This window comes from Erinaceus europaeus, chromosome 4, assembly GCF_950295315.1.
Source record: "Erinaceus europaeus chromosome 4, mEriEur2.1, whole genome shotgun sequence".
Classification (NCBI taxonomy): Eukaryota; Metazoa; Chordata; class Mammalia; order Eulipotyphla; family Erinaceidae; genus Erinaceus; species Erinaceus europaeus.
In genome coordinates this window covers 69207778-69226047 of record NC_080165.1, presented here as the reverse complement: position 1 = coordinate 69226047, position 18270 = coordinate 69207778, and the positions used below count along the sequence as shown (strand labels likewise).

Sequence of the window (18270 nt, the reverse complement as noted above, 5' to 3'; positions counted from 1 at the left end):
ATGTCTGGTTCTTTCTCTCTCCTCCTGTCTTTCTCACCAATAAATAAATAAAATCAAAGAGAGAGAGACCTGCAGACCTGCTTCACTATTTGTGAAGCTTCCCCCCTGCAGGTTGAGGGTGAGGACTTAAACTCAGATCCTTACATGATGGCATGTGCGCCAGCTGGGAGCACCACTGCTCACCCCTACACACACCCCAACATGTAGCCTTCCAGGAAGAAGGAGAAGGACTATCTCCAGGACTGGCGAGGCCGGGCAGCATGGTGAGTAATGTGCTTACACAAATGGCTCTAGGGTAACACCCACTAGTAACCTGGGGCTCCCCCTGCCAAGCTGGGTCCTGCTCCCCTGGGTGTGGCCACGGGGTGTCCCAAAACATAGCTGGAGCCAAGAATGCAGCAGGTGATTAAGGCTAGAACTTTGGAGGGAACCCAAATGTTGAGTTGAGCAGGAACCTCTGGCCTGGTTTCTGTTGCTCATAAGGCCAGGGTCTCTGGGGTAAGGTCTCCTAGCCTCAGCACTCTCTCCAAATATTGCCATTACCATTCAGATAAATCTCTCCCAGGACTCTCCACCAGAGCCTGCACAGAAAGGCACTGTGACCCTGTTATATTACAGATAAGGAAACTCAGATAGGTTGAGTAAACTGGCCACGGTCACACAGCAAGTCACTGGGAAAGCCAGAAATGCAAAGTCAGATATCTGGTGCTTCAAATAAGAAACCCCTCCTAGCCACACCCTCGAAGAGGCTAGTAGTTAAATAGTACCAGCTAGCTATTCCACAATTCTGGGCACAAGTGGTCAGTGCATTTGCATCTGGTTTGCATAAGGGTGTCACAAATGCAAAGATATCTTCCTTACATTGCCCTTTCTCTTTCTGTCACACACACACACACACACACACACACACACACACACACACACACACACAGAGCCAAGCTCTTCCTCCTTGAGACGCCTGGTGAGCTGGGGAGCACCATCTGGTCCCCTCCATCTGCCAAGGACACCTTCTTGGTTCAGAGCGTTTCTTCCCGCAGGCCACTGCACAGGTCGGGGAGACAGAAGCAAGGGGAACAGGAAACCGCCAGGAGGAGCTGCCTGCAGGCTGCCCCATGTCTGCCTGCAGTCCCAGGGCTAGGGCACCTGCAGCAAGGGTGTAAAAATGGACAAATGAGGAGTGGAGGGGCTACTGCCCCCAGAAACATTCCCTGTCTTGTCTTCATCCCCAGATTTAGCTGCCTTTTTCACCTCCCACGTCTTCCTGCTGCTGCTGTCTGGAATGCTGGGAGGTTGGAAGAAGTAGGGAGACTGCAAGAAAAAATGGAAGGGAGGAAGACCAGAGCTCACAGGGAGTGAGAAGAAATGCCACCCCCCAGTACTGTCTCAGAGTCTGTTCTCTCTGAGACTGCACTGTCCAAAACCACGTGTGGCTACTGAGATATCAGGTTCTTAATGCGTAGTATGAAAAAAGGACATACTGTTGACTCTTGAACAACAGGGATTATGGGCAGCAAACCTCAGTAGTTTAAAATCTATAATGCTTATACAGAAAAGACTTTCGTGGTCTGGGAGATGGCGCAGTGGTTACGGCATTGGATTCTCAACCATGAGGTCCTGAGTTCGATCCCTGGCAGCACATGTACCAGAGTGATGTCTGATTCTTTCTTTCCTCCTGTCTTTCTCATGAATAAATAAATTCTTAAAAAAAAAAAAAAGACTTTCATGTCAGAGGCTCCAAACTCCTATGTTCAATCCCCAGCATCACCATAAGCCAGTGCTAAAACAGTGCTCTGGTTAATAATAAGAACAATAAAAATAATAACAATAATAATGACAGTAAAATAAAATTTACATATAGTAGCCCAGGAAGTAGTGCAGTGGTAGAGCACTGGACTAAACAGGCATGAGGTCCCAAGGTTCATCTCCAGCATCACATGTGCCAGAGTGATACTCTAGTGTGGGGCCATCTCTCTTTCTTTGTCTTGTGAAATAAGTCTTTACAATAAAATCTCCACATAACTTGTAGTTAGCCGCCTGTATCCATGCTTCTGCACCAATGGATTCAGCCAGTGAACATCAAGGGTTGATAAAATCTGTGACTATGAAACCCTTCAATAAAAAACATAAGGGGGGTGGGCGGTAGTGCATTGGGTTAAGCGCACATGGCATAAAGTGCAAGGACCAGCATAAGGATACTGGTTCGAGCCCCCAGCTCCCCACCTGCAGGGGGGTCGCTTCAAGAGCGGTGAAGCAGGTCTGCAGGTGTCTGTCTTTCTCTCCCTCCTCTCTCCATTCCTCTCTCTGTCCTATCCAACAACAACAACATCAATAACAACAATAATAACAACCACAACTATAAAACAAGGACACCAAAAGGGAAAAAAATAGCCACCAGGAACAGTGGATTTGTAGTAAGAAAGAAAGAAAGAAAGAAAGAAAGAAAGAAAGAAAGAAAGAAAGAAAGACAAAACTGTGCTTAAGTCGACCCTCAATACCCAATGCTATGTTGTTCAAGGCCCAAGGAAGTGGCCCACCTTGTTGAATGCATATGTTACAGTGCTCAAGGACCCAGCTTCAGGCTCCTAGTCCCTGACTGCAGGGGGGAAGCTTCACAAACAATGGAGCAGGTTTCAGGTGTGTCTCCTCTCTCCTCTCCCCTCCCACCCCCCTTCCAAAGTAATACCTCTGTCTACCTCACTCCAGGTTTCCTCCAGCATCAACAACCTGCCAGTCTGAGAAACTTCCTACCGCAAGCCTGTTACTGAGGGGCCCTTGGGCCTCAGCTGCCAAATTCTCAACATGCAGGAGACACTAACAACACCGCCGTCACTGTCAGCCCCCAGCCAGTCCTCAGTCTCCACCCAGGGCCGGCCCTCCATTCTAAGCCCACCTTCTGCCACGGGCCCACATCACTCCAAGACCTTGGTGGTACAGTCCCCCATGAAGCCCAAGTCTGGGAGTACTGGAGTCTCTAGCCGCCGGATGCGCAGGATCATCGCCGAGGATGCCGAGTGGTCCCTGGCAATTGTGCCTCTCCTCAGTGAGCTCTGCATCCAGCATATCGTCAAGAACTTCCAGAGTGAGTCTGTGCCCTTCCCAGTGAGGAGGGAGAAGGCCAGGAGTGATACAGGGAATGTGAGGGCTGTCTGGCAGCGAGGCTGCAAGAGGCTGGGGTATGCCTGGGCAGCCACTGCCTTCTCACAGAGCCCTCACTTCCAGTGACCTAGCTTCCCTGGGGCCTACTGGCCACACTTCCAGACACCCACCATACTGTCCCTCCATACCCCTGTGCTCTCCTCCCCTTCCTGGCTGTCCCCAGCCCCACAGACGCCAATGCCCCCTCCACAAACCCCTCCCTGACTGATGCCACTCTCACAGGGCCTTTCATGCTATCACTCGCCTCTTAGAACCTTGTCTCAGACATAGCCAGCACTCAAGATGCTTTTCTCGTTTATTTTATTTTATTTTATGTTTTTTATTTCTTTATTGGGGAAGTAATGTTTTACATTCAACAGTAAATACAATAGTTTGTACATGCATAACATTCCCCAGTTTCCCATTTAACAATACAACCCCCACTAGTCCTCTGTCATCCTTCTTGGACCTGTATTCTCCCCACCCACCCACCCACCCCAGAGTCTTTTACTTTGGTGCGATATGCCAATTCCATTTCAGGTTCTACTTGTGTGTTTTTTTGTTTTTTTTTTTCTGATCTTGTTTTTCAGCTTCTGCCTGAGAGTGAGATCATCCCATATTCATCCTTCTGTTTCTGACTTATTTCACTTAACACGAATTTTTCAAGGTCCATCCAATATCGGCTGAAAACGGTGAAGTCACCATTTTTTACAGCTGAGTAGTATTCCATTGTGTATATATACCACAACTTGCTCAGCCACTCATCTGTTGTTGGACACCTAGGTTACTTCCAGGTTTTGGCTATTACAAATTGTGCTGCCAAGAACATATGTGTACACAGATCTTTTTGAATGGGTGTGTTGTGTTCCTTAGGATATATCCCCAGGAGAGGAATTGCAGGATCATAGGGTAGGTCCATTTCTAGCCTTCTGAGAGTTCTCCAAACTGTTCTCCACAGAGGTTGGACCAACTTACATTCCCACCAGCAGTGCAGGAGGGTTCCTTTGACCCCACAACTTCTCCAGCATTTGCTGCTGTTACCTTTTCTGATGTATGACATTCTCACAGGAGTGAAATGGTATCTCTTGTTGTCTTGATTTGCATTTCTCTGACAATCAGAGATTTGGAGCATTTTTTCATGTGTTTCTCGGCCTTTTGGATCTCTTCTGTGGTGAATATTCTGTCCGTGTCCTCCCTCCATTTTTGGATGGGGTTATTTGTTGTCTTGTTGTTGAGTCTGGCAAGCTCTTTATGTATGTTGGTTATTAAACTCTTATCTGATGTATGGCATGTAAAGATCTTCTCCCATTCTGTGAGGGGTCTCTTGGTTTGGGTAGTGGTTTCTTTTGCTGTGAAGAGCTTTTTAATTTGATGTAGTCCCACAGGTTTATACATGCCTTAGTCTTTGTTGTAATTGGATTCGTTTCATTGAAGATGTCTTTAAAATGTATGCGGAAAAGAGTTCTGCCAATATTTTCCTCTAAGTATCTGATAGTTTGTGGTCTAACATCCAAGTCCTTGATCCACTTGGAATTTACTTTTGTATTCGGTGAAATACAGTGATTCAGTTTCATTCTTCTGCATGTTTCAACCCATTGTTTCCAACACCATTTGTTGAAGAGACTCTGCTTTCCCCATTTAATAGTCTGGGCACCTTTGTCAAAGATTAGATGTCCATAGGTGTGGGAGTCATTTATTTTTTTTAATCAAAGAGAGAGAGAGAAAGACACCAGAGCACTGCTCAGCTCTAGTTTATAGCAGTGTTAGAACTGAACCCAGGACCTGGAAGTCTCAGGCATGAAAGTCTTTTTGCATGAACATTATGGTATCTCCCCACCCTTTGTTTTATTTTAGTTTTTGCTTCATTTTATTTTTATTATATTTGATAAGACAAAGAAGAATTGAAAGGGGAGGAGGAAAAGGGAGAGAGACATAGAATGACATCTGCAGCACTGCTTCATCACTTATGAAACTTGCTCCCTGCAGGTGGGGATCAGGGGCTTGAACCTTCTTGAACACGTCAACAAATGAGCTCCACCAAGTGGACCACTTCCCAGAATCCCCTTTGTTTTGTTTTTTAAATATTTTAGTGAGTAGTGGATAGAGATAGGAGAGAGAGAAAGAGAACCAGAGGATCCTTCTGGCACTTGCTCTCACAGGGATTGAACTCAGGGCCTCATGCTTGAGAGTCCATTGCTTTATCCACTGCACCACATCCCAGACTGCTTGTCTCATTTTAAAATGCATGAGTCAGAGCAAAGTGGGGTCTTCTGAAGTCAGAGTATCTGCCCTATCAAAATAAGTAGTTCCTGAAGGTTGAACCTGAGAGTCTTCCTTAGACTGTGAAGTCCCAGAGGTCAGATGCTAAAAAATCCACTCTCAGGGGAGTCGGGCAGTAGCGCAGTGGGGTAAGCGCAGGTGGCGCAAAGTGCAAGGACCAGCATAAGGATCCCGGTTCGAGCCCCCGGCTCCCCACCTGTAAGGGAGTCGCTTCACAAGAGGTGAAGTAGGTCTGCAGGTGTCTACCTTTCTCTCCCTCTCTCTGTCTTCCCCTCCTCTCTCCATTTCTCTCTGTCCTATCCAACAATGACAACATCAATAATAACTACAACAACAATAAAACAACAAAGGCAACAAAAAGGAATAAATAAATATTTTTTAAAAAGAAAGAAATCCACTCTCAGGCAGGGAAACACCCCTCTCCCCTACCCCCACCCTTTCCCATTCCCGTCTCACCCCACCAGCCATCAAATGGCTGTGTCTCTCACCACAGCAGATTGAGCCTCACCAAAAACACAGGGGTCTACCCTCTTGGATTGGGGCTCCCTGGGGACAGAAGAGAGGGTTCCCTTTCCTTGCTGCCTCAAGGTAGGTCCAGCCCAGGGAAGCTATTGTAGTATCCCTAACACTTGTGACCCCCCCTCTTTTCCTCTAAGATTTATTCTCTCATTCATTAAACCAGAAAGAGAAAGAGAAGAGATAAACAGGGCTATTGAAATAAATAGCCCACTAAGCTAGTGCATTTCTTTGCCATGTGCACGACCCAGATTCGAACCCAGCCCCTACTTCCTTGAAGGAAGCTTTGATGCTGTAGTATCTATTCCCCCACCCCCTGTCTCTATCAGTGTGGGGAGGGGAGAACAAGAATATCACTCTCATGCATGTGATGCTGGGCATCAAACTTAGGACCCCATGCTCGAGGGTCCAGTGCTTTAATGCTTTATCCATTGCATCACCTCCCGGGCCACAACTCCTGCTTTCTTCCCTCTGCTCCCAAAGACAACCCTATCCTGAAGCAGCTGCTCCCAGAGGACCAGCAGAAGGTCCTGAACCACCTGCCTACTGACCTGCCGCTGGTGGTGACAGCTACCATGATTGAGGATGAGAGCTACTGGCACCGCTGCTGCCTGCAGCGCTGGCCGGTGTGTCACGTGAGCAAGCACGGCGGCAGCTGGAAGCGCATGTTCTTCGAGCGGCACCTGCAGAACCTGATCAAGCACTTCATCCCCAACACCACCGACCCTGGAGTGATCCTGGACCTGCTGCCGCTCTGCAAGAACTATGTGCGCAGGCTCTGCGTGGACCAGTTCCTGCCACCCGTGCAGCTGCCAGCCGCACCCCACAGTGGGGACCAGTCTGACTCTGGCAGCGAGGGGGAGCTCGAGCAGCCCCCTATGGACCACTACCAGCTAGATGACCTGGTGGCCGGCCTGAGCCATTTGGAGGAGCTGGACCTGGTGTATGGTGTCAAGGACTGTGGCATGAACTTCGAGTGGAACCTCTTTCTCTTCACCTTCCGTGATTGCCACTCTCTGGCCGCAACCATCAAGGCATGCCACACCCTCAAGGTACTACTCCACCTCTGGCCACCTCCACTTCATTTTCAGAGGGTTCTGAGTAGGTACTGGAGAAGGCAGGAAAGGTGGGATAAGCCTGGGGTGCCTTTTATTTACTCTCCCCTCCCCTCCACCGCTGCCACCACCCCTTACTGTTTCCTTCTCTCTTTCTCTTTTAAATACTTTATTTATTATTGGGTAGAGACAAATTTAGAGGGGAGGGGGATTTAGGGAAAGAGACAGAGAGAGATACCTGGAGTCTTCACTACTTGTGAAGCTTTCCCCACTGCAGGTGGGGACCAGGGGCTTGAACCTGGGTCCTTGCGCATTGTAATGTGTGCGCTTAGCCAAGTGCACTACTGTCTGCCCCAATTTCCTTCTCTGTCACCATCCTAGTGTTTTTGTTGTTGTTTGTTTTATTTTGTTTTTTGTTTTTTGCCTCCAGGGTTATTTCTGGGGCTCATTGCCTGCACTGTGAATCCACTGCTCTTTGAGGCTACTTTTCCCCTTTTGTTGCCCTTGTTGTTTATCGTTGTTATTATTATTTTTTTGTTCTTATTGCTGTCGTTGTTGGATAAGACAGAGAGAAATCGATAGAGGAGGGGAAGACAGAAAGATAGACACCTGCAGACCTGCTTCACTACTTATGAAGTGACCCCCCTCCCTGCAGGTGGGGAGCCAGGGGCTCAAACCAGGATCCTTGCACAGGTCCGTGTGCTTTGTGCCATGTGCACTGAACCACTGCACTACCACCCAGCCCTCCCCCCATCCTAGTATCTTTTTATGCACCCTGTACCAAGCTAGATTCTGGGGGTACAGTGAGGAACAAGGTGCTGTGGGTCTGACTCACTTGACACTTCTCTCAAGCAAACCCCTGCATCCCAGGCCCTGTCCTAGGTGCTGAAGAATTCACAATGAGCAGAATTTTGCCATTCATTCCTGCCCTCTGGCACTAATGAAGCCTAGTGGAACGAAAGGCACTAAACAGCAGTCATAGAAAAAATTTTAAGGGAGTTGGGCGGTAGTGCAGCGGGTTAAGAGAAGGTGGCACAAAGCACAAGGACCGGCGTAAGGATCCCCGTTTGAGTCCCCGGTTGCCCACCTGCAGAGGAATCGCTTCACAGGCGGTGAAGCAGGTCTGCAGGTGTCTGTTTTTCTCCTCCCCTCTCTGTCTCCCCCTCCTCTCTTGATTTCTCTCTCTCCTATCCAACAACTACAATAATAACAACGATAAACAAGAAGGGCAACAAAAAGGGGAAAAATAGCCTCAAAAAGCAGTGGATTCATAGTGCAGGCACCAAGCCCCAGCAATAACTCTGGAGGCAAAATAATAATAATAATAATTAATTTAATTAAATAAACATACCAAAAAAACAGAGCCAAAGGAGGGGTGAGTTTGAAGAAGGGATGAGAGACCTAGGAGGTGTTGGACTTAAAAGTACTTCGGTCCCAAGTTCAACTCCCAACATCATATGTGTCAGAATGATGTTCTTGTTCTTTCTCCATTATTAATAAAGAAAATCTTTAAAGGGGTCAGGTGGTGGCGCACCTGGTTGAGCACACTTGTTGCAGTGCACAAGGACCCAGGTTCGAGCCCCTGGTCCCCACCTGCAGGGGGGAAGCTTCACGAGTGGTGAAGCAGTGCTGCAAGCGTCTGTCTCTCTCCCTCTCTATCCTCCCTTCCCTCTTGATTTCTGGCTTGTTGTTAAAATTCAGAGCTCCAACAGGCCGGGCTAGCTTCATGGGCGGGTGACAGAGACTCGCGGACACACGGCTGGGCAGGGAAGCTGTATTTCTTTATTCAGAAACAACGATTCATAAACTAACCCAAACTAATCACCAAACAGAACTCTCCTGCCTCCTTCTCACATGGAGGCGCCAAGCACTCTCGAACTCTGGAACTCTGGAACTCTTTCAGGGTTCCTTGGGGCGGGGACAAGCGGGCCCGCGAAACTAGCAGGACTGAACCAATTTTCTTGGCAGGGGGAGAGCATACAACACTGGCTGTCTCTATCCAATAAATAATAATAATTATTATAAAGAAAATCTTTATAGAAGGAGAGGAAGAAGAGAATGAAAGAGGATAAACAGTAGTGGGTATAGTGGAACTGGTTTTTAACAAACCCAGAAGTTCATGGTGGGGGAGGTCCAGGTCAGTAGAGTGCTAGGAGCAGGGACAGGAGAGGGCTGGTTTAAGAAAAGAGTCGGGGTGGGGGAAGAAGAAGAGAGTGGGGTGGTCCAGGAGGTGGCACAGTGGATAAAGCACTAAAACTGTCAACCATGAAGTTCTGAGCTTGATCCTGGGCAGCACATATACCAGAGTGATGTCTGGTTATTTCTCTCCTCTTATCTTTCTCGTAACTAAATACCTAAATAGATAAATAAATAAAATATTTAAAAAAGAGAGTGGGAAGTGAATAGATGCAGTGACTTTGATCAGCTTTTTCAAGAACTTGGCTATGAAGTGGGGGAAAAGTAGGATAGTAATAGATGAGGAGTTTGGACTTCCTTAGGAAGAAACATCCATGTGTTTAAAAACAAAACAAAGTCCCACCCATGCAGATGCAAGGAATGGAGTTATTAAACCTCATTGGCCAAGGGGGGTGGGGTTTCCTGAGAAGGCAGGAAGGGTGGGAGCTAAGGCTGGGGGTTGGTTGACGCTGGGCAGAGGGGTGAGTGGATGTTGTGGGTAACTGGAGACTTATGCTTAACATTGGGAAATTGAGGGGTTCCTGTTCAGTGCTTCTGTAGGCAGAAGGAGATTTGTGTGCTGAAATTAGGGTCATCTTTGATATTAGAAGAGTCTAGAGAAAGAAGGCTGAAATGGTGGTTATCTTTCTTTTTTTTTTAAATATATTTTTAAGATTTATTTATTTTTATTTATTTTTATTTTTTTAAATAATTTATTTCTTTATTGGGGAATTAATGCTTTACATTCAACAGTAAATACAATAGTTTGTACATGCATAACATTCCCCAGATTCCCATTTAACAATACAACCCCCACTATTTCATACATCATTTTTCATGGACCTGTATTCTCCCCACCCACCCACCCACCCACCCCAGAGTCTTTTACTTTGGTGTAATACTCCAATTCCATTTCAGGTTCGACTTGTGTTTTCTTTTCTAATCTTGTTTTTCAACTTCAGCCTGAGAGTGAGATCATCCCATATTCATCCTTCACTTTCTGACTTATTTCACTCAACATGATTTTTTCAAGGTCCATCCAAGATCGGCTGAAAATGGTGAAGTCACCATTTTTTACAGCTGAGTAGTATTCCATTGTGTATATAGACCACAACTTGCTCAGCCACTCATCTGTTGTTGGACACCTGGGTTGCTTCCAAGTTTTGGCTATTACAAATTGTGCTGCCAAGAACATATGTGTATACAGATCTTTTTGGATGGATGTGTTGGGTTCCTTAGGATATATCCCCAGGAGGGGAATTGCAGGGTCATAGGGTAGGTCCATTTAATATATTGCTGTAGCTCTTTCAGTAGAAGTTTGATGTATTTAGATGGCTTCTCATTGGGTGCATAGATATTAATAATTGTTAAGTCCTCTTGATTGACTGATCCTCTGAGCATTAAGTAGTGTCCATTCCTATCTTTTTTAATCTTATCTATTTTATTTTATTTTATTTTATTTTATTTAAGAAAGGATTAGTGAACAAAAGCATAAGGTGGGGGGGTACAACTCCACACAATTCCCAACACCCAATCCCCATAACCCACCCCCTCCCATGGTAGCTTTCCCATTCTCTATCCCTCTGGGAGCATGGACCCAGGGTCGTTGAGGGTTGCAGAAGGTAGAAGGTCTGGCTTCTGTAATTGCAGTCTTATCTATTTTAAAGTCTATCATGTCAGATATGAGAATAGCTGTTCCTGCCTTTTTTTGTGGGCCATTGGCTTGTATGATAGTTTTCCATCCTTTCACTTTAAGTCTGTGTTTGTCTTGTTGAGTTAGGTGAGTTTCCTGTAGACAACATATTGTTGGGTTGTGTTTTCTGATCCATCTTCCTACTCTGTGTCTTTTAATAGGTGAATTCAGGCCATTGACATTTATTGATATCAAAGATTGAAGATATTTTAACGCCATTCTTGTAGAGTTTTAGAGTGTTTTGATATATGTCCTATTTGTGGTGGTCTGGTTGTTTATAGGAGACCTTTCAGAACTTCTTTCAGGGCAGGCTTGGTGATGGTTGCTTCCTTCAACTGTTGCTTGTCTGAGAAGGTTTTGATGCCTCCATCTAGTCTGAATGACAGTCTAGCAGGATATAGTATTCTTGGATGAAAGCCTTTCTCTTTGAGCACTCGATAGATATCTTGCCATTCTCTTCTGGCCTGTAGTGTTTGTATGGAGAAGTCTGCTGCTAATCTTACGGGTTTTCCTTTGTAGGTGACTCTTTGTTTTTCTCTTGCAGCCTTGAGGATCCTTTCTTTATCCTTATTCCTTTCCAATCTAAGTATGACATGTCTTGGTGTCTTTAGGTCTGGGTTAATTCTGTTTGGGACCCTCTGGGCTTCTTGAATATTTATGTCTTTGGTGTTGTCTAGACTAGAGAAATTTTCAGCTATTATGGCCTGGAGAACGCTTTCTTCCTCTCCTTCTCTTTCTTCCTCTGGTAAGCCAATAATGCGTATATTGTTTCTTTTGAAGTCATCCCATAGGACTCTGTTGTTGTTTTCTGCATCTCTTAATCTCTTTTTGAGATCTCTTACTCCTTTTTTAGTTGTCTCTAATTCATCCTCAATCTTGCTAATTCTGTTTTCAGCCTCATAGATTCTATTCTCTCTGCCCTCTACTGCTTTCTGGAGTTCATCTATTTTGTTGCCCTGCTCTGATACTGTTTTAGCTTGTTCAGCTAGTTGCCTTCTTAGCTCAGCGATTTCAGCTTTCAGCTCTCTAATAACCATGAGATAATTAGAATTTTCTTCCATTTTCTCATTTGTTGTTCCTGCATTTCTGATTACAATTTTTTCAAATTCTTTACTCACTCCTATTATTATTTCCTTAGCTAATGTTTGGATGTTGAACTCGTTGTTTTGTGCTTCACCCTCTGGAGGACTTTTAGCTGGACTCTTGTCCTGGTTCAGGTCTCCAATATTTTTTCTTGTTGTTTTAACCATTTTATATATGTTAACAGTTTTTTCAGTCCCTGAGTTGGAGCTCAGTGGTGTAAAAGCCTCTTTTTTTTTTCTTCCCTGTAGGCTATGGGAGCCTGAGGGCTTTTAAACTATCAATAGGCTTCTTAGCTTAATCACTGACTCCTGACCAAGAGATAAAGCAGGGTGTGGCAGAGATAATCTAGTGGTTATGCAAAGAGACTTTCACAGCCCCTCAGCTATGCCACCGAGGTAGAGGTCTTCTCCTGAGTTTCCCGGTTAGATCTCTGTCCCCTGGTGTCCCTCCCTGTTGCTGCTCCAGATTCTGAGGGTAGTAGCAATGGAGACTCAGAGTTGCACTTAGTGAGTCTCTGGGGAGTCCTTTCCTCCCTTCAGCTGTCCCCTTGTTGTGGAGCAGACTGGAGGTGGTGTCTCCACTGATAAACTGTTGAACTGTTAGCAGCCACTTAATCTCTCCTTAGGCCCCTCTCTCCTCTCTGTCACCAGCCACGCGTGTTTGTACTCACGGGTGAATTACTGGGTTCCTGTGGTCATTCTAGTCCTGTCTTGTTTCGGTCTGGGTGGTCTCCTTTGGTATTCCTAGTTGATCTAGGAGAGGAGAGGAGAGAAAGGGATCTGCTGCTCGTAGCTCCGCCTCAGGAAGTCGAAATATTTATTTTATTTTTGAGAGAGATGAAGAGAGAGAGAAACACACAGAGAGAAACACCAGAGCACTGCTCAGCTCTGGCTTATGGTGGTGCGGGGGATTGAACCTGGGACTTGGGAGCCTCAGGCATGAGAGTCTGTTTGCATAACCATTATGCTATCTCCCCTGCCCAAGATAGACACCTGCAGACCTGCTTCACTACCCGTGAAGCGACACCCCTTTTCTTTACACCTACCATCTTAGCCAGCTTAGTCTTTTGCCCTTTTTTTCCCCAACTAATTTATTTATTTATTTATTTATTCATGAGAAAGATAGGAGAGAGAGAGAGAGAAAGAACCAGATATCACTCTGGTACATGTGCTGCCAGGGATTGAGCTCAGGACCTCATGGTTGAGAATCCAGTGCTTTATCCACTGCACCACCTCCCAGACCACACCCCTTTTTGTTTTTCATTGCATCAATTTGGCAAAACTTCAACCCTCTAGATCCACCCCATTCTCTTGTTTCTTTCTTTCTTTCTTTCTTTCTTTCTTTCTTTCTTTCTTTCTTTCTTTTTTTCTTAAAGATTTTATTTATTTATGAGAAAGGTAGGAGAGAAAGAACCAGACATCACTCTGGTACATGTGCTGCCAGGGATTGAACTCAGGACCTCATGCTTGAGAGTCTAGTGCCGTAACGACTACACCATCTCCCGGACCACATTCTCTTGTTTCTACATGTCTGTACCTAAGCAATTGACATGGTGAAAATGTCATACCATGAGACTGGGGTTAGGGTTAGGTATCACTGAAACTATCAACAGGTTGATGGGGGCCAGGTGGTGGCACACATGGTTAAGTGCATACAACACAGAGTAAGTACAAGGATGCAGGTTTAAGCCCCTGGTCCCCACCTGCAGGGGGTGGGATGCTTCACAAGTGGTGAAGCAGGTCTGCAGGTGTCTGTCTTTCTCCCTTTCTATATTCCTCTCCTCTTAGTTTCTCTCTGTATCTATCCAATAAAACAAACAAACAAACAAAAAACAGGCTCTCAGTGCTGGGTGTCATTTCAGCTCCGCTTCTCGACCAACATTGTCCTCTTGAAAGACAACCACCAGTAGCACATCGGGTTAAGCGCACGTGGCGCAAAGCCCAAGGACTGGCATAAGGATCCCAGTTCAAGACCCTAGCTCCCCACCTGCAGGGAAGTTGCTTCACAGGCGGTGAAGCAGGTCTGCAGGTGTCTGTCTTTCTCTCTCCCTCTCTGTCTTCCCCTCCTCTCTCCATTTCTCTCTGTCCTATCCAACAATGACAACACCAATAGTAACTACAACAATAATAAAAAACAACAAAGGCAACAAAAGGGAAAATGAATCAATAAAATTTTTAAAAAAGAAAGAAAAGGGGAGAAGAGGAGGGAGAGAGTGGTGAGGATGGTTACTGAGAGATCTCAAGGGAGAAGGAGGTCTTGAAGAATGCAGGAAGGAAAAAGGTAGAGGGCTGGGGAGATAACCCAGCAGATGTGCACGAGGTTGCATGCAAGAGATTCCAGTTTTCATCCCTGGTATCACCAATCATCAGAACTGAGTAGTGCTCCAGAAAAGAGAGACAGAGGAAAGGAGGTGTGGAGGAGGAGAAAGAGAAGAATAGGAGGAAAAGAAAAATTGCTTAGCCAGGGCACCTGCCTGGCTGCTCCAGTACTGTAGTGTTGCTTCCTGTATGTATGTATGTATCTATCTATCTATCTGAAAAAGTTGAGCTGGAGCAGTGGAATTGCAGATGTGCAAGTCCTAGTAAGGAAGAAAGGAAGAGGGAGTCGGGCAGTAGTGCAGCGGGTTAAGTGCTGGTGGTACAAAGCACAAGGATCTGCATAAGGATCCCGGTTCGAGCCCTACCACCTGCAAGGGAGTCGCTTCACAAGCGGTGAAGCAGGTCTGCAGGTGTCTATCTTTCTCTCCCCCTCTGTCTTCCTCTCCTCTCTCCATTTCTCTCTGTCCTATCCAGCAACAACGACATCAATAATAACTACAACAATAAAACAACAAGGGCAACAAAAGGGTATAAATAAATATTTTTTTTTAAATAGAGAAAGAAAGAAAGGAAGAAAGAAAGAAAGGGAGATGCTCACCCTGCTCCCTTCCTCTCATTGTACCATCCCATCCATTCCTTTCCCCCTCAAATAAAGGGGGGATTTCATCTTTCCCACTTTCCCCCTGGTCTTCACCTTTGCATTCTCCTTCTTGTTTATATTTTTATTTCATTTTACTATATTTTATCCTACTGGAGAAATGTTTTTTACAAGACTGTTCCTCTCACAGGTACACCTTTAAATATACCCTTTTCTTTAAACATTTACTTATTTATTATCTTTATTTATTTATTGCATAGAGACAGCCAGAAATTGAGAGGGAAGGGGGTGATAGAGAGGGAGTCAGTGGTCCAGGAGGTGGCACAATGGATAAAGTGTTGGACTTTCAAGCATGAGGTCCTGAGTTCAATAACCAGCAGCACATGTACCAGAGTGATGTCTGTTTCTTTCTCTCTCCTGTCCTTCTCATTAATAAATAAATAAATATTAAAAATATATTTTAAAATAAATCTTTTTAAAAAGAGAGGGTGGAGTCAGAGAGACACCTGCAACACTGCTTCACCACTTGTGAAGCTTTCCCCTTGCAGGTGGGGACCAGGGGCTCAAACCTGGGTCCTTGCACTTTGTAACATGTGCACTCAACCAGGTGTGCCACCACCCGGCCCCTTCTTTAAATATTTATTCATTATTTATGAGAGAAAGAACCAGAGCATCATCCTGTCACATATAATGTGGGATATCAAACTCAGGACCTCATGCATTTAAGTCCTTTCCTCTTAGCACTACCTCCTGGGCCACCCTTTACCTGCCACCAATTCTGCAGTACCCTGCTGCTCTGGGTAGGCCTGTCTCTTGAAGAGCCAGCCAGGTCGCCAGCACTGCAGGCCTCCTTGCTGCTGCTGCTGCTTCCTTTTGTCCTGTCTTTTAAGATGGAGAGAGAGAGAGAGACCATAGCACCCAAACTGCCTGATAGCAGGGCTCAAACCTGGGTGGAGCACATGGCAAATCCTCGCAGTCCCTCTCCAAGGGAGCTGTTGCCCCCTGGTCCTGGCCCTTTCTATCTTGCTCAGGCAGGCAGGCAGATCTGCGCCGGCTTCCAAGTGCTGTGGGACAGCTCTGTACCTGCCCGTAGGTCTTCAGGCTGACCCGCAGCAAGGTGGATGACGACAAGTCTCGCATCCTGATCCGCGGCCTCCTGGACCACCCGGCCCTGGAGGAGCTGGACCTGTCGCACAACCTCATTGGGGACCGTGGGGCGCGTGCCGCCGCCAAGCTGCTGAGCCACAGCCGCCTGCGTGTCCTCAACCTGGCCAACAACCAGGTGCGCGCCCCCGGCGCCCAGTCGCTGGCTCACACCCTGGCACACAACACCAACCTCATCTCCCTCAACCTGCGCCTCAACTGCATCGAGGACGAAGGTGGTCAGGCGCTGGCCCACGCCCTGCAGACCAACAGGTGCCTCACCACGCTGCACCTAGGTGGCAACGAGCTGTCCGAGCCCACGGCCACGCTCCTCTCCCAGGTGCTCACTGTCAACACCACCCTCACCAGCATCAACCTCTCCTGCAACCACATCGGGACGGTGAGTCAGGGCTTCCGGGCAGAAGGATGCCAAGGTGGGAGTGGAAGCCAGCCACCAGGAGGTGGTTAGAGGACAATGATTAAGATCACAGGCTTTTCCTGATTCCAATCACAGTTTGCCAGTTGACAATTTAACTTTGCCAGTTAAATTAATCTTTTTGTATGTGGGTGGGGGTCTATCTTCTCATCTATAAAATGCCTTTATCATATATTTATTTTAGGTAGAGACAAATTGAGAGGGAAGGGAAAGAGAGAGAAGAAAGAAAGAGAGAGAGAGAGAGAGAAAGAGAGACTTGCAGCTCTACTTCACCATTTTGATACTTCCCCACTACAGGCAGGGACCAAGGGCTTGAAACCTGATCCTAGTGCGTGGTACTGTGCGCTCAACCAGATGCACCACCACCCAGCCCCTATGGTATCTATAATACTTCTAAGGGTTGTTACTGAATTAAGTGAGTTGTACTTGCAGAGCAATTAGCCACTGTTAAATTTCACAGTACTTACTTTTCTTTTCTTCTTTTCATTTTTTCTTTTCCTTTTTCCCCAGAGCACTGCTCAACTCTGGCCTCGGTGGTTCAAGTGATTAAAACTGAGACTTTGGAACCTCAGGCATAAGAGTCTCTTTGTGTAACCATTGTGCTGTCTACCCGCCACCCTTTTTTAATCTTTATTATTTTTTTCTTTTTCTCCTAAAGCACTGCTCAGTTCTGGTTTACTGTGGTGCTGGGGATTGAACCTGGGAGCTCAGAACATACAAGGCACTTGCATAACCATTATGCTGTCTCCCCAGCTCTATTTATTACATTTACTTTGATGAAAGAGAGATACAGAGGGACTAAAGCACTGATCAGTTCTGCCTTATGGTGGTACTGGGGATTCAACCTGGCGCCTCAGAGTCTCAGGTGTGAAAGTCTTTTGCTTAATCATTATGCTGTCTCCCAGCCCCAATAATACTTTCTAGGTGTTTCCATCCCTCAGAGATAAATGTGATAGTAGGCACCCAGTATCCGTTAAAGCTCCTTCAGTCCTCATCATTACATAGAAAGATGGATGTTTGGGGGCCAGGCGGTAGGTAGCACAGCGGGTTAAGCGCACATGGTGCGAAGTGCAAGGACCAGAGTAAGGATCCCAGTGTGAGACCCGGCACCCCACCCTGCAGGGAGGTCGCTTCACAAGTGGTGAAGCAGGTCTGCAGGTATCTATCTTTCTCTCCCCCTCTCTGTCTTCCCTTCCTCTAACGATTTTTCTGTCCTATCCAACAATAGCAATGACATTAATAACAAGGGCAACAACAGGTGCAACAAAATGGGAAAAAATGGCCTCCAGGAGCAGTGGATTCGTAGTTCAGGCACTAAGTCCCAGCAATAACCCTGGAGGGGAAAAAAGGATGTTTTTCCCGACCCTTAATCTCTATTTTAAAATTTTATATAATGGGAGTCGGGTGGTAGCGCCGCAAGTTAAGCGCAGGTGGCCCAAAGCGCAAGGACCGGCATAAGGATCCCAGTTCAAGCCCCCCGGCTCCCCACCTGCAGAGGAGTTGCTTCACAGGCGGTGAATCAGGTCTGCAGGTGTCTATCTTTCTCTTCCCCTCTCTGTCTTCCCCTCCTCTCTCCATTTCTCTCTGTCCTATCTAACAACGACGACATCAATAACAACAACAATAATAACTACAACAATAAAAAGACAAGGGCAACAAAAGGGAAAATAAATAAATTTTAAAAATAAAATAAAATAAAATTTTATATAATAATCTAGTTATTAGTGATGGAACAGTGGTTTATAAAATGATAAGGTATCAGGGGTATAATTCCGTGTGTGTGTGTGTGTGTGTGTGTGTGTGTGTGTGTGTGTGTGTGTGTGTGTGTTTAACTCAAC

General features: G+C 46.1%; 1 protein-coding gene across 1 annotated transcript in view; it reads left to right on the top strand.

The window, feature by feature from the left end:
* Nucleotides 1-1141: 1141 nt before the first annotated feature.
* Nucleotides 1142-18270, top strand: part of TCTE1 (t-complex-associated-testis-expressed 1) — a 23920-nt gene continuing 6791 nt past the window's right edge. Inside the window, exons 1-4 of the mRNA XM_007537391.2 lie at nucleotides 1142-1445; nucleotides 2704-3079; nucleotides 6415-6983; nucleotides 15947-16396. Of these exons, the coding sequence (XP_007537453.1) occupies nucleotides 2800-3079; nucleotides 6415-6983; nucleotides 15947-16396 (1299 nt within the window). The 5' untranslated portion in view covers nucleotides 1142-1445; nucleotides 2704-2799. The remainder of the gene's footprint in view (nucleotides 1446-2703; nucleotides 3080-6414; nucleotides 6984-15946; nucleotides 16397-18270) is intronic.